Source organism: Astyanax mexicanus, chromosome 1 (assembly GCF_023375975.1).
Source record: "Astyanax mexicanus isolate ESR-SI-001 chromosome 1, AstMex3_surface, whole genome shotgun sequence".
NCBI lineage: Eukaryota > Metazoa > Chordata > Actinopteri > Characiformes > Acestrorhamphidae > Astyanax > Astyanax mexicanus.
Genome location: NC_064408.1, coordinates 65,332,898 through 65,359,189, shown reverse-complemented (window position 1 = coordinate 65,359,189; position 26,292 = coordinate 65,332,898). Strand labels below are relative to the sequence as shown.

The 26,292-nt window shown below is 39.4% G+C and overlaps 1 protein-coding gene across 8 annotated transcripts in view; it reads right to left on the bottom strand.

Annotated features, from left to right (window-relative positions):
* Positions 1 to 26,292, bottom strand: part of fryl (furry homolog, like) — a 154,444-nt gene that overhangs the window by 19,448 nt on the left and 108,704 nt on the right. For 7 of the 8 annotated variants that reach the window (XM_049481839.1, XM_049481840.1, XM_049481845.1 and 4 more), the window contains 20 exons: positions 25,741 to 25,881; positions 25,192 to 25,357; positions 23,400 to 23,484; positions 22,674 to 22,786; positions 22,374 to 22,524; positions 21,754 to 21,857; positions 21,396 to 21,578; positions 19,117 to 19,312; positions 17,861 to 17,982; positions 16,814 to 17,001; positions 16,560 to 16,654; positions 14,758 to 15,407; positions 13,459 to 13,727; positions 13,196 to 13,336; positions 11,268 to 11,468; positions 10,742 to 10,903; positions 10,558 to 10,632; positions 7,965 to 8,141; positions 5,666 to 5,866; positions 4,329 to 4,511 (listed from right to left, as the gene is read on the bottom strand). In XM_049481839.1, coding sequence (XP_049337796.1) covers positions 4,329 to 4,511; positions 5,666 to 5,866; positions 7,965 to 8,141; positions 10,558 to 10,632; positions 10,742 to 10,903; positions 11,268 to 11,468; positions 13,196 to 13,336; positions 13,459 to 13,727; positions 14,758 to 15,407; positions 16,560 to 16,654; positions 16,814 to 17,001; positions 17,861 to 17,982; positions 19,117 to 19,312; positions 21,396 to 21,578; positions 21,754 to 21,857; positions 22,374 to 22,524; positions 22,674 to 22,786; positions 23,400 to 23,484; positions 25,192 to 25,357; positions 25,741 to 25,881 — 3,603 coding nt within the window. The remainder of the gene's footprint in view (positions 1 to 4,328; positions 4,512 to 5,665; positions 5,867 to 7,964; positions 8,142 to 10,557; positions 10,633 to 10,741; positions 10,904 to 11,267; positions 11,469 to 13,195; positions 13,337 to 13,458; positions 13,728 to 14,757; positions 15,408 to 16,559; positions 16,655 to 16,813; positions 17,002 to 17,860; positions 17,983 to 19,116; positions 19,313 to 21,395; positions 21,579 to 21,753; positions 21,858 to 22,373; positions 22,525 to 22,673; positions 22,787 to 23,399; positions 23,485 to 25,191; positions 25,358 to 25,740; positions 25,882 to 26,292) is intronic. The other variant, XM_049481841.1, reaches the window with a different exon arrangement.

Genomic DNA, 26,292 nt, shown 5'->3' with positions numbered 1-26,292 from the left:
GAGTTCCTTACCTGACAGCACTGAGGCCGTCAGGTTGCTGCTGTTAAAGCAATGATAAACAGCCAAATATTAGAAAAGATATGATACACTACATAAAATACATTTTTTGCCCACTGAGGTTTTGAAGATTAAATTACATTAAAATAATTTTTAAATGAACTAATACATAAGTGTTGATCACCAATTAAAAATGTCCCCAAAAGTTATAATAACCAAATTTTATTTAAAGTTAAATTTAGTGACTGGCCTTGAACAAGTAGATACATACACTACACAACAGCACTCCCACCCACCAACTCACACCAGTTGCTAAGGTTCAATAAATCTATTTTGCAGGGTACACATTTCCCCTCTCCCTGCAGCAACTCTGACGTCAGATCAGTGGTCTCCAGAGAGCCGGTTCAGTCTACGGCCGCAGAAATACAACATTCAAGTGCAGAGCAAATTTAAGCCAATTAGCAAGAGGTCAGATCTTGAACACTACCATGAGGCACTTAAAAATGGCAATTTGCAAAATGGATCTGCTCTTTCAGAGACACTGCTCTTATTAGCAAACATAAGAAATCAATACATGGAAGTATACTGTTGATTTATTGCTAGACATTTGTGATAAAATCGTGACCTCCAGACCACTGCCATCACAAATAAGGCACATGCCTCGACTCACTCATAACAAGCCGCTCACACATAGAGCTTGCTGAAATACAACAGGTCTAAGAATCTTAAACATTAATAAAAAGCATGAGGGTGTTTTTTTTTTAATCTTACAACACAATTATAAAATCTTCATGACTGTATGCAGATTTGTTTATGATGTTTTATAAAATTAATTTATAAAATTAATATGATTTATAAATTAATATATTGGAAAATTCTAAAAACATTTGAAAAAAATGTAAGTACTGTAATATTTAATATATAATTAGAAGCATTCCTCTAGTTCTAGGACCCAGTTCAATTTCCGCCACATTGGGAAAACATCATGATTTTAATATTCAAGATTCGTATCTGACACTAACGAATCAAAATTTTGTGTCTACCCAGAGGGGTGGGGTATTATGCAATCTTTCACAATGACTGGCATTAATGGAAAAATAAGGCCTTTTTATACAAAAATATAATAATATAATTTAATTCTTTCACATCCGCCCTGTTTGGTCTGAACTTTCTGATTTTTTTTAAGTTTGGTCCAAACCAAAGTAGCTGGAGTGAAAGGGGGTGTAAACCACAGTCCAGACCCTAGGACCAGAGTTTAGTCTGATCAAAGAGGTGGTCTCGGCCCGGATCTACTGAAACATGGTCCGGTTCATCTGCAGTGTGAAACACTTTTCTAGATGGTTCAGAATTTTGAAACAATTACATATTACATATTTCATGTAGCCGTCCTGCTGTTCAGCGTTTCCAAAGTGAAAACTCTCCAGACAATTGACATTTTTTATTGGGTTTATTGCAAGCTGCGGACTGGAATATGGATCGGTAGGTGAATCGGCCGTGGTCACCCGATATTCGATATGGTAAATTACATTAATATCAGCCCCGATACCAATATTGTATTGGAACGGTCATACATCTTAGTATTACTGTACATAAATAAGAGTATACCCAGTATACTCTTTAATGCTGTCTCTACATAAATTGTATGTACAATAATATGTTGCTGCCGTGCAACTAAATATCATATAATAAACCATCGTTCGCCTACCATCACAACGTAGACACAGAATATGAGCTTGAGACTGTAACAAGCCAAAGATGAATGGCATGTTATTTCTCACCCCAAACAAAATGAGTGACAGCAAAAGTGCTGCTGTGGGAGAATGCAGAGCATGACCTGGAAGTTGACAAAGACGTCACTGGAATAGAAAGAAAACAATATATAACAAAGTGAGCGAGTTCCTGCCGTTCCCTTCCATCCTCCCTCCTGTTTAAGAGTCTAGAGCTTCAACGCTGAGGACTGTGGCAAGCTGCCAAATCAGGAGCAGAATTACGGAAAGCTTTTAAGGGGAATGGCTATGGTGGAGGAGTTGATGAGTAAGAGTATTGATGGTTTTATCTGGACTCATTACACTAAGAGCTGGGGAACGACAGGAGCAGATGTCCTTGAGCTGATCTTGAGGTACGACTCAGAACTGTTAAGAACTGCCGGGTTTTCAGAGAATCATTCATATGTATAACTAGTAGAAAGGGGAGGGGCCTTTTTACAGTGAATGACACGAGGAAATATGATGCGATTCCACTTTCCCTGATGAAGTCAGCAGTGATGTACATGCACGGTAATCATCTTCAACCTGTGAGAAGAAAGTCTTGCATTCCGGTTGAAATGCCTGGTCACTGAAAGTTCATGAGAACAGGAATCCAACCACACACAAACTGTGCACGTCAATTGTTGAAGAGATGCATTTCTAAATAAAGCTTTCTAAGCTAGTTTAGCACTTTTTTTCATGAATTTAATCAAGATCATCTGCTGTTCGCATAGTGAACACAGAATCGGACAGAAGGATGAAGTTTTTATAGTGGCACATCAATGTCAAACGCCAGGGTGCAAACAAAAAAAAGTTACAAAAAAATAAAAAAGTAAATAACCTGCATGTTTTAACACTGTGCGTGTGTTAACTTACTTCTCGCGAGCACAAACGTGAATACTAGCGAGCAAAAAAACAAAGGGGGAATTGTGTGTGTGCAGAATTGAATATTGCTCTAAAGCTTAATTTTTCTCTCTCGTGTGTTTTTTTCCTCTCAAATTCACAGTTGTCCTCAAACACTTTGTGAATTGCCTGCAGCGGCTCTTTTTGCTCGAGTGTTTGTTTGTTTGTGTTTTGTGCCATATCAGCAACATTTAGGCTATTTTAGGCATCGACAATGTTCGTGACCTGAGCATCACTTAAATTAGTTTCTTCATATGAAGGACTTCCAGAAAATTAAGTATTTTAGCTGGTGGGATCTTTTCAAACGGTTCTTTCATATTTGTAATCCTACAAAAGTTATTTCTTTGCTCGTTTGAGTTTTTTTGCACGCAAGTGTGGAAAGGGGTTGTTTTGACAGTTTGGGGTATGTGGTCAGGGACACTTCCCTCAGCGAATGCTATTGGCCGATATCTCCAAGGTTTGTGACTGACCGCCTACCTCCAAGAGCTGGAGGAGGGCGAGAAAGAAGGACAGAAGGAGAGTTGGGTAACTATGCTAAAATCCAAACTTCAGCGCCTTGGAATGAGCAGCTCTCTGGCACTGTTAGCCTGGGTTCAACACCTGGAGTGAACCGCTCTCCTAACTCTCCTGCTGTCCTTCTTTCTCGCCCTCTTCCGGCTGTTGGCAGTAGGTGGTCCGTCACAAACCCTGCTGGAGATATCGGCCAATAGCATTCGCCGAGGGAGGTGACCCTGACCCCGTCCCCAAAACTGTCAAAACCACCCCTTCAACACTCGCGCGCAAAAACCTCACTCGAGCAAAAAGAGCAGCTGCAGGTAATTCGCAGAGCGCACGAGGACAACTGTGAATTTGCACTTGCAAGAAATAAATTTACACACCTACAATGTTCAAACACGTTGTTATTTTTTTCACTTGATATTTTTGCGCCTCCGACTTCTGACATTGATGTGACGCCATATTCAACACCTGTTAGTCATGTTTGGTTAGTTAGATGCATAAGGCAGCAATGCAAGCCTGTTAGTAGTAGTACAAATGTAACCCCAGTGTCCCTCCCACCCACTCTGTACAGTGTAAAGCTTCAACAAATACTCACGCCATGCTTGCTGCTCCATGAGAGGCTATATGCGGGGTCTCCGACGGGACTTTTAGAGAGTTAACTTCTGTGTTTTGAATATTTCCCAGTCCAATTTGATGTTTTAGCACAGCAGGCCTGAGGTGTGTGTCATGCCTGAAAGGAATCTATCCCAGAATCACCCAACAAGCTCATAAGCAAGCCCGACTCACCCATGCAGCAATTAATTTGACCTACTGCATCAACAGCGTGAACTACGAACAAAAATAATCTGTGCATGATCAGGGAAGCAACGCATTTGGGGGCGTGGGAAAGCGGGAAGCGGCAAAGAATTTTCTCCATATTTAAGGTTTTCAACACAGTAAGCCAGCTGACAGGGAATGGTGTTCCACAGGGTTCAGTCTTAGAACCACTGCAGCTTTACGCAACACCATCACAGTCCCTGATAGCACCTGTTAAGAGAGTCAAAGGTGCTAAACACCCTTTAATAACAAACAAAAGGGTAGGCAAAGAAGCACCAGCTACACACCAGCAAAACAGCGCAGATTAAAAAGCAACAGCTAGAAAGCACCCGTACACCACAATTTATTGAAACTCCCAATTGATCCCACCTCAGGCAGCTGGCTGATATTGCTGTCGGAATGCGTGGTCTCATGGATTGGGCTGTCTGGGCGGGGCAGAGGCGGGGTTGGCATGGCTTCCTCAGTGAGGACACTGCTGGAAGACTCCTGGGACTGCTGTAGAGAATCCATGTGATTGGATGTAGCTTCATCTGTGGCAGAGTCACTGTTGAGCTGTAGAGATGCACAAACGGACAACTTTTAAAAAGACATTTTTTAACAAAACCTGAACAGTTATTTCACCATGTTGATCTTAAGACTGATCTACTGATCTGTGCTGTTGGAGGCGTAATATTAGACACAACCTACAGGTAAGGAACAAGTATAGCCTAAATATATATATATATATATCTTATTGTAAATTTGTTGTTACTCGAGAACAAGCATCTATGTAGTAGCCTATATGTTTTAGACTTGCTTTTTAATCTGTCTTTTGAGCCTTTCATTCATTCCTCATGTTCAACATGCTGCATGCCGGCAGAATAAGCTTCCAGCCTGGCACAGCCAGAAATTAAACATTTCTAGAAGAGGTACTTCATTCTCACTCACACAGAGCGCAGAAAGGAGCTGGGAAAGGGAGAGGAAGGAAGCTTCCATTCCAAAGCACTGAGAGGATCAGATTTTTAGTGTATCAGCATGCTTTTTTGAACTCGGTCGATAAAAGCTCTGCAAAAAGTGCACCATGGCAAGCAGAGGTGGGTTAGAGCAGTTCGATTAAAAGCTTGGATTGAGATAAAAATAATAATTAAAAATAAATAATAATAATAAATAATAATTACCCCAAATTCATGCTTAAACTAACCCATGCAGCTAAAATATTTTCAAACGTTTTTGCTGAACTGGGACCATGCCGTTAAGTCTCTACGTGTAATTGCGTAATTCCTGTGCAAACCCTATTTGGTAGCAAACGTGCTGAGCCCACACACTTAGTCCCCAACTAAATAGGCCACCAATGAAAACAGAAAACAAGAAAAAAGAAAAGGACTGGACCCCAGAACCTTACTTACCACCATAGAAAAAGAAAAAAAAATTTGATAAAAAAAAAAAAAAAAAAAAAAAGGAGCAGCAGGTATATGAGAAAATACTGGAGAAAAAATAAATATATATACACTGGGTAGGCTGAAGGTGGGCGGTAGGCTTGGCTGGGCAGCAGGGGATTTGTCTGAGGATGATTGGGGTTGCAAGTTACAGGTAGAAGCAAGCGTCTAACCACCCCAAGGTGGGACGTGGCAGCGTCTAAGCCCAGCTTGGCGCACAGACACACCATGCCAGTGCCCCATGTGAGGGGGGGGGGGGCCTGGACACATGGGGGATGGGGGGGGACTTACGAGGTTGGAGCGGGTGAGAATCTGGCTAGCGCTCAGTACCTCCTCCTCAGACGACTCATCCGTGTCCTCCTGGTTGGTGAGGTTGAGGCTGGGCGTGCTGCCCGTGTACTGGCACTCCTGCAGTGACGGAGTGTCGCCTTTGTCCATGCTGTCCAGAGAGCGGCGCCGCACACCCCAGTTAAAGTTGTCCATGCTCTCCCCCTAAAGGACAGCGAGGAAACAAATCAGTCAGAGAAAAAAAAAATGCTGCACCAATCTAAGCTTTACCAAAACACATGATGACACATGGATTTTCAAATGAGGAAGAAGCAAAGAAAAAACCCAAAAGGGAAACACATAACAGGCAGTGAACACAATCTAAGGGCTGCATAATATATCAACACTGCAATGTGCATCAATAGGCACAGTGCAGAATCTGCAATGTCACATAATACAAATTTACACTGTTCTCATCTTCCATGACTCCTCAATCAGAGACAGATTATATCTGATATATACTCATATATACCCAATATACTTTATTTTACTACAGTCTCCAATACACACAGTGCATTATATATACAGCTCTGGAAAAAGTTAAGAGACCACTTCAGTTTCTGAATCAGTTTTTCTGATTTTGCTATTTATAAATATATGTTTGAGTAAAATGAACATTGCATAAAACTATAAACTACAGACAAAAATCTTCTAAATTCCAAAAAAAAATTGTTAATTTAGAGCATTTATGGCTGAAATAACAAAAAAAGATGCAGAGCTTTCAGACCTCAAATAACGCAAAGAAAACAAGTTTATATTTATTTAATTTCATGCACCTTGGCATGTTCTCCTTCACCAGTCTTACACACTGCTTTTTGATAACTTTATGCCACTCCTGGTGCAAAAATTCAAGCAGTTCAGTTTGGTTTGATGGCTGTGATCATTCATCTTCCTCTTGATTATATATTTGGTAAAATGAAATAAAAAACTCATTATTTGTAAGTGGTCTCTTATTCTTTCCAAAGCTATATATATATATATATATATATATATATATATATATATATATATATATATATATATATATATATATATATATATATATATATATATATATATGATCACTGACATATATGAAAAATGTTGTGAATATTGTTTTTCTGTTTAATGCCACCATTTAGTTTTTTTTTTTAATATTGTGCAGCCCTACTACAAATAAGACACTATTCAAAAGATACATAAAAGTTAAAACAATAACAAAATCATTAATTAATTCTACTTGTCTACTATAGTTCTACTAAATTTTTGATTACATAAACAAGAAAGGACCAAGTAATTCAGCAAGTAATCTTGTACAATAAACCTATAGAATATTTATATTCATTATCATCCATGTCGGACTACGGTACTTATGGCACACACCAAGATTTGCATATATATGCCATGTATGCATAACTTGAATTCCTTTATTTTTACCATTAAAAATTGTATGTCTGTTTTTGACAAAATGTTTAACATGAGAGATCATCCACATTAAACTATTCTGTACATATGATCATATCTTAGGCTAATATATCTTAGAATATTTTATTAAAAGCTAACTACAAAAGTGCACATAAACATTACTGATAATTTTCTTTCTGCTTTTGCAGGGTTTCCTAACAAGTGCCAAATTAAAATCTGTACATATACAAAGTGGCAGGCAAACACTGATCTGCATACAAAAAGGTAATGAGCCAAATCATAAACGAGCTAAACCAGTAGTGATCTAAAGCGATGATACAGACATGCACAGTAGTCTGCTAAAGTAAAGGCAGACACTAACACAGAAACACAGCTTTTGTTTGAGTAATAAACATCTGAGGACTGGCCGGGGTCAGACTGGTCACAGTTACAGAGCAGTAAAAGACAACACTATGACCCACAGCTTCACACAAACACTTACCTGCAGCTCCTGATCGCAAGATAAGAGTAAAGACAAAAGCAGGGTTAGAGATTAAGGACAAAAAGGAAAGAATAAAACACACAAACAGACATTTGGCTTTCATTCAAAGATGTTAGAACACAAAAACACACAGTCAGTCAATCTCTCACACTCAAACACCACAGAGACAAACAGCAACTGCAACAGCAATGAAGGTTACAAACAAACACCACCACTTCATTTCTAAACAACAATCTATGCACTGGATTTAGTGTATTTCTGAGGACAACTAATCAACTACAAATGTGCTACAAAAAAAAAAACAATGTCTATTCATAAATAAATATTATAGAACATATAACAATGTTTCCAGAGAGCCATCAGCAGGTCACTTCTCACCTCTGCATCCTCCAGCTCCACATCTAGGAAGTCGAAGTCTTTAAAGACACCAAACTGCTGTTCACTTCCTGCATCCTCTGCCTGCACCTCCTCCTCACGTGTCACTTCCTCTACTGTGGGAATCAGGCTATTCTGCTGGTCACCTGAATCCAGATCCTCATTTGAGGAGAACACCACCTACAGGGAAGAACGGTAATTAGTTAAAAAAAAAAAAAAAAAAAGTCAGGTCTGCATTTGAGCTCTTCCAACAAATAACCATATACTGACCCTTTCTCCATGTAGGAAGAAAGCATGTTCCACAGTAATTTAATTATAGAATGTTTAACATTGATTTACACTTACAGTACCATTTAAACGTTTGGACACATCTTAAATTCAGTATTCTTTTATAATTTTAAAATGCTCTGACTTGTAGATTAATACTTAACTCAGCCAAATTATGAAGTTATGAAGAACATATTTAGTAAACAGGTTTTATATTGTAGATTCTTCAAAGAAGGCACCTATTGCTTAGATGACAGATTTTCCCATTAGCTTTAGGAGCTGTTCATCTGGAATAGCTTTCAGTTTACAGCTGTGCTAATCTTATCAAAAGTTAATTACTTGAATTTCTTGTCTCTTAATGTGTTTGAGAGCATCAGTTGTAAAGTTGTGAAGAGGTAGAGTTGGTATACATTACATTGCATTACATTACATTTGGCAGACGCGTTTGTCCAAAGCGACTTACAATAGTGAAGTACAATGTAAAATAAGTTTAAAGGTAAAACATCTTTGGATAGGGATAAAAGGAGGTCAAAGGGGAATAATAGGATAGAGGAGTGAAGGAAGGGAAGAAGGAAATGGGGTTAGAGGTGTTAGGAGAGTAAGTGCTCTTTGAAGAGCTCTGTCTTCAGGAGTTTCTAAAAGATAGCGAGAGATTCTCCTGATCTGGTAGTGGAAGGTAGTTAGTTAGAGGTGTTAGGAGAGTAAGTGCTCTTTGAAGAGCTCTGTCTTCAGGAGTTTATTAAAGATAGTGAGAGATTCTCCTGATCTGGTAGTGGAAGGTAGTTAGTTAGAGGTGTTAGGAGAGTAAGTGCTCTTTGAAGAGCTCTGTCTTCAGGAGTTTATTAAAGATAGTGAGAGATTCTCCTGATCTGGTAGTGGAAGGTAGTTAGTTAGAGGTGTTAGGAGAGTAAGTGCTCTTTGAAGAGCTCTGTCTTCAGGAGTTTCTTAAAGATAGCGAGAGATTCTCCTGATCTGGTAGTGGAAGGTAGTTAGTTAGAGGTGTTAGGAGAGTAAGTGCTCTTTGAAGAGCTCTGTCTTCAGGAGTTTATTAAAGATAGCGAGAGATTCTCCTGATCTGGTAGTGGAAGGTAGTTTGTTCCACCATTGGGGAACTCTGTATGAGAACAGTCTGGATTGCTTTGTGTGAGTGTTTGGCAAAGCGAGGCGACGTTCATTGGAGGAGCGCAGCGGCCGGGAGGTAGCGTAAGCCTTCAGGAGTGAGTGCAGGTAGGAAGGAGCCTGTTCTGTCATCACCTTGTAGGCGATAGTAAGAGCTTTGAATTTAATGCGAGCATCAACTGGTAGCCAATGGAGCTCAATGAGCAGCGGGGTGACATGTGCCCGTTTTGGGTGGATACAGTGAATAGCCCTATTTGGTTAATGTTCTAATCCATATTACAGCAGGAACTACTTGACTTAGAAAAGAAAAAAAAAATACTTTAAGAAATGAAGGTCAGTCAGTCTGAAACATTTTAAGAACTTTTAAAGTAATCTCAAGTGCAGTGGCTAAAAAGACTATTAAAACTTTATTTTGAAACTCTCTCATCAGGTCTGCCCCAGGAAGTTCATCAGAGTAACCAGCCTCAGAAACCTCGTTACCAAGTTAACAGGAGCCCAAATAAAAGGCACCCAAATGCTTTACACAGTATTTCAGTTTGTTTAACACTTTTAAATTACTACATGATTCATTGTGCGTTCTTTTATAGTCTGGTTGACTTCAGTACTCATTTACAATGTAGGAGAAAAATAAATAAAAGAAGGTGTGTCCAAACTTTTGACTGGTACTGGTACTGTAATCTACAACAGTAAAAATAGTAATATTCAAGAAGAAAATTACTAATGTAATGGATGATAGTTGGATATTGTAAATGTCCAATGAAAAACAAGTATCTCTTAAACAGCAACTTTACAGGAGAGAGAGAAAAAAACTTCTAAACATTCAATAAAAGCAATGTAAATTTTTTTAAAGAGTTTTTATTGGTGCATTTATCAAGAAATGTTGGCACAGTGTAAGAGAGAGTTTGTCTGTTTAAATTATGTACTAAACTCTGACATACTTGTATTTTATTGGACAGCTACAGTATTTCTCTAACCTTAAATACTTTCAACTTTAATAAGCTAGAAAAAAAATCTAGATTGATTCAAAAGAAGTTCAATTACTTCAACTTACTTCCATTTTTTTAAATCCAGATTAAAGGAAAATTTCAAACTATTTCTAACCATTTCTATTCCAAAACTAAGCTTGAAACCATTCTTTAGTGTGTAGACAATGTAGAATTTAGTTTTAAAACACATCAAATACAAGGTTTAAACTTAAACTTAAACTTACTGAGGGGTTTTTGGGAAGGCCAGTCTCAGGTCCACACAGAGAGAGGACGTTCATCAGCTTTTCCCGAGTTCTCCTCTGAAAACAGAAAACACAGTAGTGTTTAAACACACAAGGCATTATGCCATACAGAATCAATCAAGCTCTCTATCATTTTGCACCACTAATGAGTTAAAGAGTGCCGCACCTGAGAGAGCTGGGGTCTCTTCCAGCTGACCGGCACCAGCCCATTGGAGTTTGACCCAGAGGATGTTGAGGATGTGCTCCTTGTCACAGCAATGACCTGTGGTTTTCCATTACGACCGGCTGCGTTGCTTTGGTCTCCATACTTGTGTCCTATGATGGGTGTCTGAGAGATCAAAGACAGGATTCATTACAGGCTACAGATCAGACTCAGCATAACTGAAGAGGGTTAAGCGGAGAAATAAAAATGAAAAATTATGAAGAGGCTGCATTCAGAGTTATGTGTGTGTCTCTCTTTTTTTTTTTTTTTTAAGACTGAGCGACAGCCATAGTGGAAGAAATATGAGAAGCAATAAATTCTCAACTAATCTGTATGTCTAGAATTTCAATTAACCTGAGAGGAAACCAATTCTGTTAAGTACATCTGCCCTTACGTTTACGTGAACATGCATCTGAATGTGCAACAGAGCTCTCTAAGAGGGAGAGAGAGAGAGAAGGGAAGACAGTAAAAGGAGAAGAAGCATTAGTACCTCAGAGATGTCAAAGTGGAAGTCCAGCGTTTTGCCAGGCAGCTCTTTGGAGGAGTTGTTGAAGATGCGAGTGAAGGCGATCTCGGGTGAGCCCGATGACTCTGCACTGTAGGAACGCTGCATCTCGTCAGGAACCACCAGACTGGCCGAGCGAGACACCACCAACTTCAGAATGTTCTGGGCCTCCTTCCAATAGGGACTCTAGATAAAAAACATGCAAACCCAGACTGAATGTTACAGAGGTTCTAAAACTGTTTATAAAACGACTCAACCAGAATGTAAACACTAAGAATGGAGTCACTGGGGCTTCCACTTGAAAACATATGTTCACGCTCATTTACTCATATACACAGAAATGACTCCGTCTGGAGCTGCAGACAGAGCGTAGTATTCTCTTTGTGTTGTGTATATATAACGTATAAACAAAAAAAAGAACGGAATAGATTTATTACTCTACTGTTATAATAATAGTGTGATATTCACTGTTTTTTTCTTCACATCTCCTTAGCATCTCTTCATCTCTCTAACCCTAAAATACCTTCTTCACTCCACCCCTGCCCCCTCCAGTGTGTTACCCTGAGGTGATGGCAGGGTAGCAGCAGTTCTGTTTCAATGCAGTTCTTTAGTGCAGCAAAAAGGACTTCAAAAAAGTTCTTCTATGACTCAATCACACACACAAGCAAAAGAAAACAAAATGTCACTTCAGTTGACTAGTATCTGGATTATATTTTTTTAAACAGGTCGTCTTGAAAATCCTATGCTGAGGCCCAATCCCATTTCTCTTTTTTACACCTAGCCCTTGTTTTGAAGGATAACCTTTCCCCCTGGAACAAAGTTACAAATAGAAGGGGTGAAATTCTCCCCATAACAATTAAGACAACCCAGTGAACCTAGCTGCTGATTAAAAACTTAACTTAAGGGCATCATATGTCTTAAGAAAGGGGGCAGGTGGTGCAGCAATGACTGTATTTTATGGACTAAGGCACATATAAGTATTATAATGCGAACTATCAATGAAGGTCTATTTTCTGGTCTATTTTCATACATAAGATGCAGTATTTACAGCTATAGGCCAAAATTTTCAACAGCACAGTTAGCTGCAGCGCTAGCCAAGGTAAGCAGCACTTAGTGCTAGTGAATGCCATCCAACAGAGCTACAATGAGGAAACCCTGAGAGTTCCGGTAAGCAACGGTGATATTAGCTAGAGGTTCATCCCACGTATCTTGTTATTATCATGGGAAACACAGACTACACGTTGATAGGCGAAAGAGCTAGCATTGTGGTTAGCGGCTAATGCTGAAGTGGCTTTCCTGCTCCTTAAAACCAGGGAGAATTCATTCATAAGGCGCACGGAATAATAAGGCTCAATGGTGATTTTGGGGAAAATGAAAGGACTTTAAGTGTGCCTCATAGTGCGAAAAAAAAAAGTAATTGTTAATGTCCATTTAATTCCTTTGTTATAGCTGTAAAAGTTTTAATTTATTGTTTTTTTCTGTTCCACTTTAATTGCTGAATCTTTTGCAGTCTGTTGCACCATTTAAGGTGGAATGGGAAAGTTAGCTAGCTACTGAGATGAACTATTAGTGTTGTTATAAAGAAAATGGACATAAAACATTGAAACTACACATTAAACTATGGTAAGTTAGTGCTATATCGGGGCACCCTACCCTACACCCTACACAAGTGGTAGAGCCAAGGGGTGAAATGGGATCTGGCCTAAATGAGTGGTATAGAATATGCTGAATATAATTGTTTAAGTTGTACTGGTAGGAGTTATGGTTGTGTGTCGGTGAGATGTGTGAATTTACACTAGTTTACATTAAGGCACAAATATGTCTCATGTAGATACGTATCTATTTAAATGTTTTGAATTTATTTACTCTACTATGTAGCTTAGCCTTAAACAGAGTCTAAATCTGAAACCTACCTGTACATATTTGCCTATAATCTTCATGATCTCCAGGTTGAACTGCTTGGTTGGCGCAGCCGACAGATCTATGTGACTTAGCAGGCTGTAGATGATCTGCAGCAGAGACTGCTGCATGCTGGGTAGCCCCTTTTCTAGCAACTGAAAAAGAAATGTTGACAGAAATTAGATTTCTGCTCACAAAACATATTGTCTTATCGAATTCTTTTCAGTATTTACTCATTTTTTATACAGATACGACAGTATTAGAAGAGGAGGCTCACCTCAGCCAGGTAAGTTACTAGGTTAAAAGTGATGTCCGCAAAGGCATCGTGTAAATAACGGCAGACCACGTTGATCCAGTTGGTGCTGTCTCGTGAGTAGCTGTGCGTGGAGTACAGGCTCATCATGTGGGCCAGGTTGGCTAAAGTAGCCGACTTCTCCTCAGCGCACACCTTAGCGATGCGGTCTGCTGTCTCCTTACAGAACACTGTGGGGCTGTCAAAGTGCAGGATCAAGTGAGGTAACAGGCACAGGATGTTCAGCGGAAAACCTGGAAGGAGGAGGAGGAGAAATGCTTTAGCACACAAACATAGGTTACACTTGCTACACTTAGTTTCATCAGTGGTGAACTTTAATTTCCTTAATTCTGTGGTGAACTTTAGTTCTTTAGTAACTGATCTGTTATTTTAGTGTCTGATTGTTTGATATCAGTTTGCACTGCTTCAGCAAAGTGGTTTAAAGGATTTAACAATACGTTTTTTTAACAACAAGCACTGGTCCACCTTTTTTTTCCTCTTCTAATTTTTATCCCATTTTCACCCCAATTTTACAGGGATCCACTCACTAGGACTCCCCCTATCACTACTGATGCCCCAACATCAGGAAGGTAAAGACTAGCACATGCCTTCTCCGATACATGTGAAGTCAGCCATCGCCTCTTTTTAAACTGCTGCTGATGCAGCATTGCTGAGTAGCATCACAGCGAGCTCGGAGGAAAACACAGCGACTCGGTTCTAAAACATTAGCTCACAGATGCCTCATGCTGATCAACATCACCATTTGGAGTGGTGTGGGGGAAACGCCCATCTACCCACCCAGAGAGAGCAAGGCCCATTGTGCTCTCTCAGGGCTCTGGTAGCTGATGGCGAGCCTCCTGATTTAGGTTAATATGGCAAAAAACACACAAACAGATGCGATTCTAAGACTGTTTACACTGTTAAAGAAATTGACCATTGGTCAAAACCTAAGCTGGCTTTTTATTTGCCAACTACCGATTTGAAATCACTAGTGTAATGCTTTGCGTACTGGAAGAATAAAAAGCAAAGTAACTTCTGAACCACTAAGAACGAGCTGAAAGCAGACAGTTTTAGCCGGTTTATTGTCTGTGAATCATATACACACTCAAAGACTTCACAAATATATCGTCTTTCACACACTATGAACAAATCAAAAAGCCTGATTAACATTCTATGTTTAATCAAATCTTCTATATGGAAAAGGCTCACTGAATAGCCACTAGCTACAACAAAGTCTCTTAAATTATACTGAAAATGGAAAATGTCTGTTTTTTGTATACTGACCTGCCACTTGTGAAGGATCTACGAGAGTTTGTCGTGACACGCTGATGAGCTTGCTGAGCAGGTGTATGGTAAGCTCCTGCGTGGCGGCTGAGGTGAAGCCCTTCAGGAAGAGCTGCAGAAGGCCGGGGAAGTTGTACCAGCGGAGCTTGGCCTGCACTCTCTCCAGCCGCTCCCGGCTGTCTGGCTTCTCCAGAGGCAGCTGGGCCAGCAGTCGGTTCAGGAGGCGGAGTGCCAGCAGGTACTCAAACTCGTAGTCTGACTCCAGCAGTGAAGCTGCGATCCAGAACACTGTGGCCATCAGGTTAGTGGGGTCTACTGGGGGTCCCGCTTCTCCAAGGCCGGATCCCCCTCCGACCATACCGCCTCCTCCTCCTCCCCCTCCACCCGGCACCCCACCCTCTCGCAGTGACGATAAGCTCCGCGTGCGGGCCAGGTTGCCGTGGCTTCCACCCAGGCGGTCGGCCACGTCGAGGGTGTTGCTGCGGCGCCGGTCGCCCTTGCACTCCCCAATGAGGCTGGCACGGAGGGAGTTACTGCGGGCATGATTGTAGTGCATGTGGAAAAGCCCACCGCTGCTTAGGTTCAGCTGACCTGTGCTCTTCCTGTTATTGGCAAACTTGGTGCCCAGCAAAGGATCATGGGATGAAGCCCTGAAGAACATAAGGAAATTGCAGTTTTAGAAAGATTTATATACAGTTCCAGTAAAAAGCTGAGAAGGTTTTTTTTTATATTTTATGGTGATGATTTTTACAGTGTAATTTAATACTGAATCATCCAGACTATGAAGAATCACATAATGAATCATGTAGTGCATTTATCTGGGTTACTGTTAACTTGCAGTTTCTAAGGCTGGTAACTGATGAACTTATCATGTAACTTCTGGTCTTCCTCTCCTGGGGCGGTCCTGATGAGAGCCAGTTTCATCATAATGTTTGATAGCTTTTAAGACTGCACTTGAGGATACATTCAAAGTTCTTGAAAATTTCTGGATTGACTTTCTCAGACACATTAGGACGGCAAGAAATTAAAGTAATTAACTCTCGACTCTTGGCAACAAGTGCATAGCTGTCATCAAAGTAAGTTTTTAAGACTACTTTTAAAAATCACTTTTTTGTGTAATAAATAATTGAATTTGTTTCTCTTCATAGTTTGGATGACTTTAGAATTATCTATAATACAGAACATTTTAAATGACAAAAATCACTGAATTTAATGTGTCCAAACTTTTGACTGGTACTTTATATACACATACAACTATAACAATATGAAGAAAACAAACATAATATTCTGGAATTGGGTGTGTCAGTGAATGCATTCCTGAATGTGTTTTACTGCTACATTTCAGCTTGGTTGTGGGATCCAAAAAAAAAAAAAAAAAAAAAAAACACACCACCACTACCACAAGTAAATAAACAAATAAATAAATAAATAAATATATAACTAAAGAACTAATTGTTAGCATATATATTTTATTTACTCAATGTAATATAATATATTAATATAAGGCCAATATTTAGAGTTACTATCCAGTATTTACTTAATCTAATCAGTGTATTCAGTCCTAATCAGGTAATTTTCTAACCTAAATAACAATAACCATACCAGAAATCTACATTTTGTATGTAATTCAACTTTTTTTTTATTATGTAAACAACAGCATGTTTCTGACATTTGTTCAGAACTGTATGTAAATATTATTTATGAGATCATGTGACAGAAATAATCTAATGGATTAAACCTTGAGATGTTGCTGTTTGTAAATGTGATTGTGTAGTGCGTGTTTATGTCAAAGGGGATCTTACTGTGAAAGTGCTGTGAGCAGGTCATAGTTCTTCAGGGTATCAGCCAGTGTGTCTATACCAGCCTCCAGAGTCAAAAGCAACTCTATCACAAAGCCCTGACCACAACAGAGGACAAAAAAAATGATATATACTATATGTAGTATAAACATTCATAGAGGCATAATCCACAGGGCACCATCATCAGCCCACACTTTCAGTACATATTTATACCATTTGAAACATCAGTGAAAGCAGCCCTGCTAATTATTTATTACCTGAGCTTCTTCTCCCGGGTCTCCAACTGTCTCCACCAGGCGAGAGAGCAGGTCTGACAGTGTGGACGCCGTGAGCGGCTGCTTCAAAGCTCTGAAAATCTGGAAAGATCGGCCAGCGTAGTGCCGAGAGGAGCAGGACAGTGCCGTCTGCAGGGCTACCTCACTCAACAGCTGATCCAGCTGGAATCCTGCTCACAGACACAGGTAACATACACTTAAAGATCATACACATATAGCTGTAGAGTGCTTTCATGCAAATTAATTTTATTTATGCAAATAACACGTTATATGCTTTGCCCAGTAATTATAATAATAGAATTTATCTATGGAACACCAATAGTGAAGTACAATTAAGATAGGTAGGAGTGTATTTAAAACAGGTCTGTTTACACTAGTTAAAAGTAAAGCAAATTACTTTCTGGACCTGGACTACCCACCTCTGTGTGTTTACATAGGATCTCCTGTGGATTTGGCGTTTCACCGAGACTCTAAGACTAGATCAGTGGCTGCAGTAAACTGCACTTGGCAGAGCATTACACATTTAATGTAAAGTAGCATATGATGCAAAGACTGTTATTAGTTTCTAACTGTTAACAGTCTCGCTGGTGTCGCAGTGCTGTTAGCCAATCAGAGGCGATATGTAAGCATGTATAGCATGTGTAGAATATTGATGAGCAAGAGTCAAAATTCAATAAAGCAGCATTACACTGGATCACCGGAGCTCACATGGTATCCATTCATACTAGAGACACAACTAGACATTTTAATATGAAGGAAAAAACAATGGAATGAGACCTTTAAGAAATTCCTGAAAACAGAGCTCTTCAAAAAGCACTTCCTCTCCTAACACCTCTAACAAACTAACTCCTTCCTCCCCTCCTTTCCTCCTCTATCCCACTATTCAACTTTGGCCTCCTTTAGGCCCTGCCTAAAATGTTTTTGCCTTAAACTTCTATTTCCTCTATTGCTAATATACTATTTGTAATTATTTTTAAGTCACTTTGAATAAAAGCGTCTGCCAAATGTAATATAATAATGTCAACAAACCTGACGGGGTCTGTTTAAAGACAGTGACCACGTGTCTGAGGAAGACGCTGAGCTGCTCAGCACTCTTGATGTTGGGGTTTTTAGGAGACATGTCCTCATGGTTCCACAGAGGACCTCGCTTCCTGTAAGGCGGCCAATCAGAGAAAGCAATGGATAAGAACCAGAAGGAAAAGTGGCTCAGGAGGAACTCAGAACACGACACACAAAAGAATGTGGCTAAAAGATGAGTATCATCATTTAAGAATGCACTCTTAACACACACACACATATATATATATATATATATATATATAAAACAAACAAAAAGCTGGGCACACACATGCAGCGAAACAATACCCTCTCCTGTTAGATAGTTAGATACAGCTGCGGACACAAGACAACACAAAGCCTCAGCACAGACAATGCTGTATGATGAATGAGGAACAGGTCATAAGGGTTCAATATGGCTGGGTGACATAGATGTAAAATTGTACAACTGGTGTGTAAATATTAGCATATTTAGTTTAACTGATGATTAATAAACTTTAAGAAGTTTAAATCAAGATACAGAAAAAAATGTGGACAATGACGATCTTTATGATTTTGGCTCTTTAATTCAAGGTTTTGTCTTTTTAAGTTCCTGAGCTCATCATCATTCTTCAGAATGTACCAAACTGTTGTTTTGGCCACTCCTAACATTTCTGCTATCTCTCTGATCCAGACCTTTTACCTGCTTAACTGATGATAGATTAATGAGGGAAAAGCTTTTAAGATAATTCCTCCAAATACTTTTGAGCTTTTGACCCTGAATTGGGGAGGCTTTGTAGAAAAATGGTTGTAATTCCTAAAAGCTTTAGATTTTTTTGTTCAACCCCTTACATTAAACCTGAGAGTCTACACTTTAACTGCATCTCATATTTTTTGGTTTAAAAACAAAGTGATGGTATACAGAGCCCAAATCATGAAGACTGTGTCACTGTCCAAATATATTTTTGGGCATAATTGTATGTTAACTTTACTAGCCACACATATGAACAATTACTGATGCCATAATTAATACATCATAAAGTAATATATATGTATTGTTAAACGATAGCTTTGCCATATAAGCAAACCAAGATTTTACTGATATAAACATAGCATAAGTTGGTTCTAAATTAAAAACTCTGTGTCAAAGAAATAATCAAAAATAGCTAAATAAATTAGTACAGTGTAACAAATTAGTACAGAAAAATGCTCATGTTCTTATGCTCATAAGCACACATAAGCAAACCAACCTGGAGCTTATGAACTCAATGAGGTTTTTCACTTTCTCGTCCTGTTCAGCAGACAGGTCCATCTCATTCAGCAGTGTGTTGGGGAGGTGGGGCAGGGCTGTTCCACCCAGACTGATACTAGAGGAGGTGGAGCTTGAACTCAGACCAGAGTCGGTCATTGGGGACGGCTGGTAGTCTGGAACCAGCTCTGTCACACCTGAAGATTACAGAAAAAAAAGAATAAGAGAGAAGTCTGTAAACGCACAGATCACAACTTCAACTGGCTCACTGCTGATATGAATGAGGGAGTGGTGCCACCTGCTGGACACCACTGATGCCAGTATTTATGCGGGTATAAAGAAACATTTAGTCATCTATGTTGTAAAAATTGACATTATTTGTCACATCTGGTTGGAGCAATGCACACGTTTTCAGCAAAGCTGTACTGCAGCTTTTATTGCAGGTTGCTATGAAGTTAGCTTTTTAGTCAAATCAAGTCAAGTAGTTTTATTGTCAATACTGCATATGTACAGGACATACAGATGTCATAGTCGTAAGAGAAATTAAAGTGGGTATGACAGTGCAAGTACGTAGTGCGTGTGTAGAGTAGAGTAGTAGTGAGTGTGTGTTGGAGGAGGATGGGGAGGGGGATTATGCAGAGAGAGAGTTGATTATGAGGTTTATAGTAAGTAGAGTTTATAAATATAGTTTGAGGTTTTATAGTAAGTTTGCAAGAAAATAGAAAAAACTTACTATGGAAACGTTTACATTACCAAGCCAAAGTGACTCAAATCAAATTTTTTTGCTCAATGTGGCTCAAATCTGTTTTTTTTTTTTAATGGCCGTGTGACTTTTTTTTTAAATCATATTTGTCACTTTCATAAGTGGTACTAAATCCAATACGTATCCGATACATGGACATGGGACATGAATGTGAACGGACAAATCAGAGTTCATGCGTCTTTTTGCTTTTGCGCATTCGTTCTTCTCTCTCATACTCATTAATCTCTTGGTGCAGCCATAGACTGTATATAAAGATGGACGCCGTGTCGCCGTTCCCATTCATTCAATGAAAATGAAGCCAAAATCTTCCGCCATTTTGGCGATTCAGAGACCAGAGTCTGCGCAGTAGAGACCAGAGGAGGGAGAAAGGCTGTGGAGAGACCGCCTACTCATTTAAATAACCCCGCCCCTGAGGGCTGCCTCGCGGTCCCCGACTGCAGAGCAGGGCGGAGCGGAGCTGACGGTCTGTTATTGGTCCCGCCCATAAGCAGCCCTTTTACCATAACCACACCTTTTTTGAATAGAGCCGAATAAAGTTTTAAAAACCGAATTCTGTGGGGATATAACAATTTGACAATATAAGCAGAGGTTACACTAGCTGTTACATTTACATAATGGAGGTAGAATTACAGTATATTAGAAAAAAACGTGATTGAAAGTTGTCTGTTTTGCCATTGAAACCTATGGGGATGGGTGGAGTTACACAGCTTTCTGCAGCCGAACAGCAGGGGGCGCCCGACCTGTGGTGGCTTCACTTTTAAGAGACGATGCTCTGTCCAGCTATATACAGTCTATGGGTGCAGCTGTGCAGCTATAGCTGCAAAAACAGCAAAAGCAAACCACCTGGTCTTTTTTCACCTCCTTGACCTGAACATGAACCATGAACTAAGCAGACCAGCTGTTTACTCTACACTTCAGCAAAAGATGCTCCACATATGATCTGCTAACGCATCCATTTTCCTTTATTAAGCTTTGAGTCGTCTCTCAAATATGAGTTTTTTGTTGTTGGTGAAGAAGGCTACATTTATACATGTATCAATGTGCGCATGTGAGGTGTTTTTAGAGACAGATTTGTTCACATTACACACAGATACAGCTCACTTACATTTGTAAATGTGAACCATCCCGATCTGTGCAAAAATTTGAGCAGTGTGGCTTGACTCTCTCTCTTACTGTGTTTTCTTTAAAACTACAATAACAAGAGTAGAACTAAGGGCTGCTTAAATCCACTGCTATAAATCATACATATTCTGCTGTGTTTAATACACAGCAATCAAAATCATTATGCTTCTTCACTGACTTGGTATAGGCAGAGTGGCATGTTTATCACTGCATTTCTGACTGTAGGGGGAGCTCTAGAGCTACAAATACATGTTATTCAATACTACTCCATGTTAGAGGGTCTTATAAAAGGTTTATTTTACTGCACTTTGTTTTCTACCACCTATTTTTGACCCATTTGTTTATTATGATCAAGAGCTGCATGTTTTAATTATATGTGTTATTCTTGCACAAACCTGTGAGGTTGAACTCCTGTGGAATGGGTTTAACCGTCAGAACTTTGGGCTCGTGGAACTCTCGATTGCGCAGTAAGACAGACGCCAACGATTGGACACTGCTGTTGGTTCCGTGAACGACCAGTAGGTGGAGCAGCAGTCGCTTGCAGTGCTCATAAACTTCTGGATGCTGATGGTCAAATCCTGCAGAGTAAAACAGAAACCATCAACAGCTACACAAACCTATGCTGTATCTACTCAGACACAAAGAATTTTACATGCTGCTTTTAAGGGTATCAATTATCAACACTAAGGAAACCCACACAACATTTATACAGATCATGCTGCTGTTAATTAAAAAAAATGTGTAAATGTTTACCAATGAAGATGGCGTGCAGCAGGAGATGCAGGTAAGAGCTCCATTCCACTTTGACTCCATGGTCCACAATAAGGTCAGTGAGCAGGATGACAGCAATATTACACCTACAGAAAGGTTATAGAGTGAGCAAAATAATGATAAACTAAGACAGAAATGTTTACATCTTCTGTATGCTGTCTGTTTTTTCATCACTACACCCCAAAACCCATGTGCCTTTTTTCATTTTTAATGCTTGGGAATAATTTTTATCTAATCTTCTATATTGCTTCAAAATGTCATGATTAATCAACCAAACTGAAATACTTCACAAAGAACTTGGCAGAAAAAAATGACACCAGACTCCTCTAACAATTAAGGTTTTTTCCTATAAAACCTTCTTACTCCTCTTTTTAAGTTTCCACTTCTGGAAATACAAGGTGACGATGAGTATAAACACATACACACCTGCATGTATACACATGTTTTGTAGATTATTTCTTTGTTGTAACAAATGGAGATACATTTGAAACCATTGGAAATCCTGTTATCGTATTTTGACTGAACCTTTTCTTAAAAAAAAAAATATATCTATATATATATGCACACAAGTAAGCCTCTCTATGTGTGGTGTGTGTAAGCACCTGTGGAGGGAAACTCCAGGTGTAGTGGTCTCTGGCAGATAATCCACCAGTGGAGACCAGCACCCTCCCGTGGGAGGAAAGGGGAGGGGTTCGGGCCGGTTATGATCCATGACCTTCAGACGCCAGTTAGCATAGACTGGCATGGAGTCACCTGGAGAAAAAGAGACAGAACAAGCTGAAATCATCCAAAACTAGAACACTTACTTATTGCTATGTGTGTGTGTGTGTGTGTGTGTGTGTGTGTGTGTGCGCGTGTGTGTGTGTGCGCGTGTGTGTGTGTGCGCGTGTGTGTGCACTTACTCTTCTCCTCCTCATAGGAGCCTCCAGAGCTGCTGCTGTAACGGGACTCCAGGCGGTGGTGCTGTCTGTTCAGATTACTGTTCAGCCCACTGTAAATGTCTAAATGAGAATAACTGCACAGACAAAGAGACAGCCCTTAGTGACACATCAAACTGTATTTAAATATATATAAACATATACAGCTCTGGAAAAAAATCAAGAGACCACTTCAGTTCCTGAATCAGTTCCTCTGATTTTGCTATTTATAGGTATATGTTTGAGTAAAATGAACATACACTACAGACAACATTTCTCACAAATAAAAAGATTGTTATTTAGAGCATTTATTTGCAGAAAATGAGAAATGGCTAAAATAACAAAAAAGGATGCAGAGCTTTCAGACCTCAAATAAAGCAAAGAAAACAAGTTGACATTCATAACATTTTAAGAGATCAGAAATCAATATTTTGTGGAATAACCCTGGTTTTTAATTATAGTTTTCATGCATCTTGACATGTCTCCACCAGTCTTACACACTGCTTTTGAATAACTTTATGCCACTCCTGGTGAAAAAATTCAAGCATATAATCATCTTCCTCTTGATTATATTTCAGAGGTTTTCAATTTCGTAAAATCAAAGAAACTCATAATTTTAAGTGGTCTTTTATTTATTCTAGAGCTGTACATACACAACACTCCACCCAGTGGATCATCCACTGCGTAAAGGATGTATAACCGAGTCCTTACCTGTCATCCATGTTGGGATCTTTGAGTTTGTTGTCGTGATGGCCGTCAGGTCCAGGAACCATAGTGTTACTACTAGATGCAGTCCCTGTTAGCAGACAAACAAACATATAAAATCTAAACAATTTCTCAACTTCCATCAAAAATCACAAAGAATAAAAGGAAAAGGTAATAAATAACACTTCCATAGAACTGACTTTTTGCAATAAAAACTGTGTGATGAAGTCATTTCCCAAAAAGATGTGTTCAGTTCATTGATGAAAATGCTGGACATGTTTCTATCTCTAGTTTCACACAAGTCGTAAATTCTGTACTGCTGGCTTCAGTGACGTTGCCATAACTGAGTCATAAGAACATTGTGTTTCATTTATTACATTTTTCCATGAAATCTGTGAGGCAAGGGATCCGGTTTCTTTGCCTCAGAGAGCTGTTTAAACTTTTTTTTTCATTAAGAAATGCTGTAGCATTGTAAGATTTTTGTTTACCAGCTTAAAATCATCTCAATTCAGAATAGTGTTTTTTTTTTTTTTTTGCAAACTTTATTTTTTGAATAACTATTTACTATTGCACACTTCCAACAATGGTGCACCTCTTAAAATAGACTATTTGGAGTGCTAGTGTGCAGATTAGGATGCAGCCTATGTGTTTGCTGTATAAGGGAAGTGAGGGAAATCTGTGACACTAAATTCATGAGCAAAATCCATATATTTATATATATATATATATATATATATTATTTTATTATATTATTTATTAATTAATTAATTTATTTTTTAATGCAGACTTTCCCTTAACTGTCCAAGACAAGGCAAGTCATTGTGGTATCAACAAAAGATATGTTGTATATTGATTATGTATGTATTTATTTTTGTAGGTATGTATTTATGTATGTATTTATGTGTGTAGGTACATATCTATTTAGATGAAGACTCCACCCCCCCTATGTAGGCCTTCTGTTTCTCTGCATACTTAACCTATCCACAGGATAGACCTCCACAGAGCACTTGACAGTGTTTAAAAACTCCAGCAGCACTGCTGTGTCTGATTCACTCATATCTGCAAAACACTCACCAACACCTCATACACCACCATGCCGATCAGCATCACTGCAGTGCTGAGAATAATGACCCACCACCAAAATAACAATAGTTGTGGTGGACCTATGGGGCATAATAATAAAACATGCAGAGAAACAGATACAGGACTACAGTCTATAATTATAGAACTACAAAGTGCTCCTATATGATCAGTGGAGTTGGAAGGATGTGGTGATAATGTTATGCATGAATAGTGTACCGTATTTTTCGCACTATAAGGCGCACTTAAAACCCTTTAAAAATCACCATTGTGCCTTAAAATCCGGTGCACCTTATGTATGAATTTTACCAGCCAGGTTGTAAGGAACAGTAAAGCAACTCCGCTGAAGTACAGCTTTATACAGGAGTTTCAGTTCCTCTAGCACCGAGACTGGAGCAGTATTAGCATTAGCCGCTAACCATCCAGCACTCGTTTGACTTTGAACTATTTTTTTTATTTAAGAATTACAGTTTTGTTTAGCCCCCATTATCACCAAGTGGCGAGACCTGCTGAATTAGAAGGAAAAGATGGCGACACCTCTGCTCCTTACTAGTGTCGCCAAAAATGTGCCTTATAATCCGGTGTACCTTATGTATTAAAATAGACCAGAAAATAGACGTTCACTGATAGTGCGCCTTATAACCTGGTGCACCTTATAGTGTGAAAAATATGGTATTTATAATTACGCATGAAGCCAATAGAGTTAAATGAGGTGTACCTGTAACAGAGGGGATTTTGTAGGATGATGTGATGCGGTAATAGGGTGGGTTATCCATGTGAGTGACAGCCGAGCTCACGGGGTCCATCAGTTCCAGCTCACACATCAGCTCCTCCAGAAGCTGCATAGTCTTATCCCTGCCCAGGTAGACCACCACACGCTTCACCTGCACAATTAAATGTTACAGTTTAAATACATTTACATACTGCACTACTTTGTAACTGCATAACAGAGATATTTCTAGGGCTAAGAACAGCTATGGATTTATCTGTAACGGCCAAAAAATGAATAAGCATTTTCCCCCCTTCCATTATTTATGCATTATTTATGTGCATCAATCCATTATCTGTTACTCCTGTCCCTGGAGTAATCACACATCAGAGAGCTGCCCTGCGTGCTATGGAGATGGTGATCGTCACACTGTAACTCTAGACAAAGATATATTTTTTGTATATGTAGAATCAGTATTAACTATATTTTTACCCCGTTCATATATTAAAAAAATAAGAATAAAACATATATTGAATAGATAAGAAAGTGGTCACTCACGTAGGGCAGGAGACTTGGTTCACTGTTGACCCCAGACATACTGATGAGGAAGTGCAGGATGATTTTGAGGTTTTTGGGCCAGCTGTCTGCCAAAGTGGTCCATACGTTCTCAATCTCTGACCATGCATAGTCATCCCCATACTAGAGAAACAAACACACACATTACAATCTAATGTCCACATTGACATTTTTTTTCCTCTCTCATTTTTATCCCATTTTCTCCCCAATTTACAAGGCCAATTACCCAACCCACTCATTAGGACAGTAATGCCCCAACACCAGGAGGGTGAAGACTAGCACATGCCTTCTCCAACACATGTGAAGTCAGCCACGCCTCTTTTCTAACTGCTGCAGCATTGCCGAGTAGCATCACAGTGCACTTGGAGGAAAGTGCAGTGACTCGGTTCCGGTACATCAGCTCACAGACACCTCGTGCTGATCAACATCACCCTTTGGAGTGATGAGGGGAAAAAGCGCCATCTACCCAACCAAAGAGACCAATTGTGCTCTCTCAGGGCTCCAGCAGCTGATGGCAAGCTACATGACTGGGAT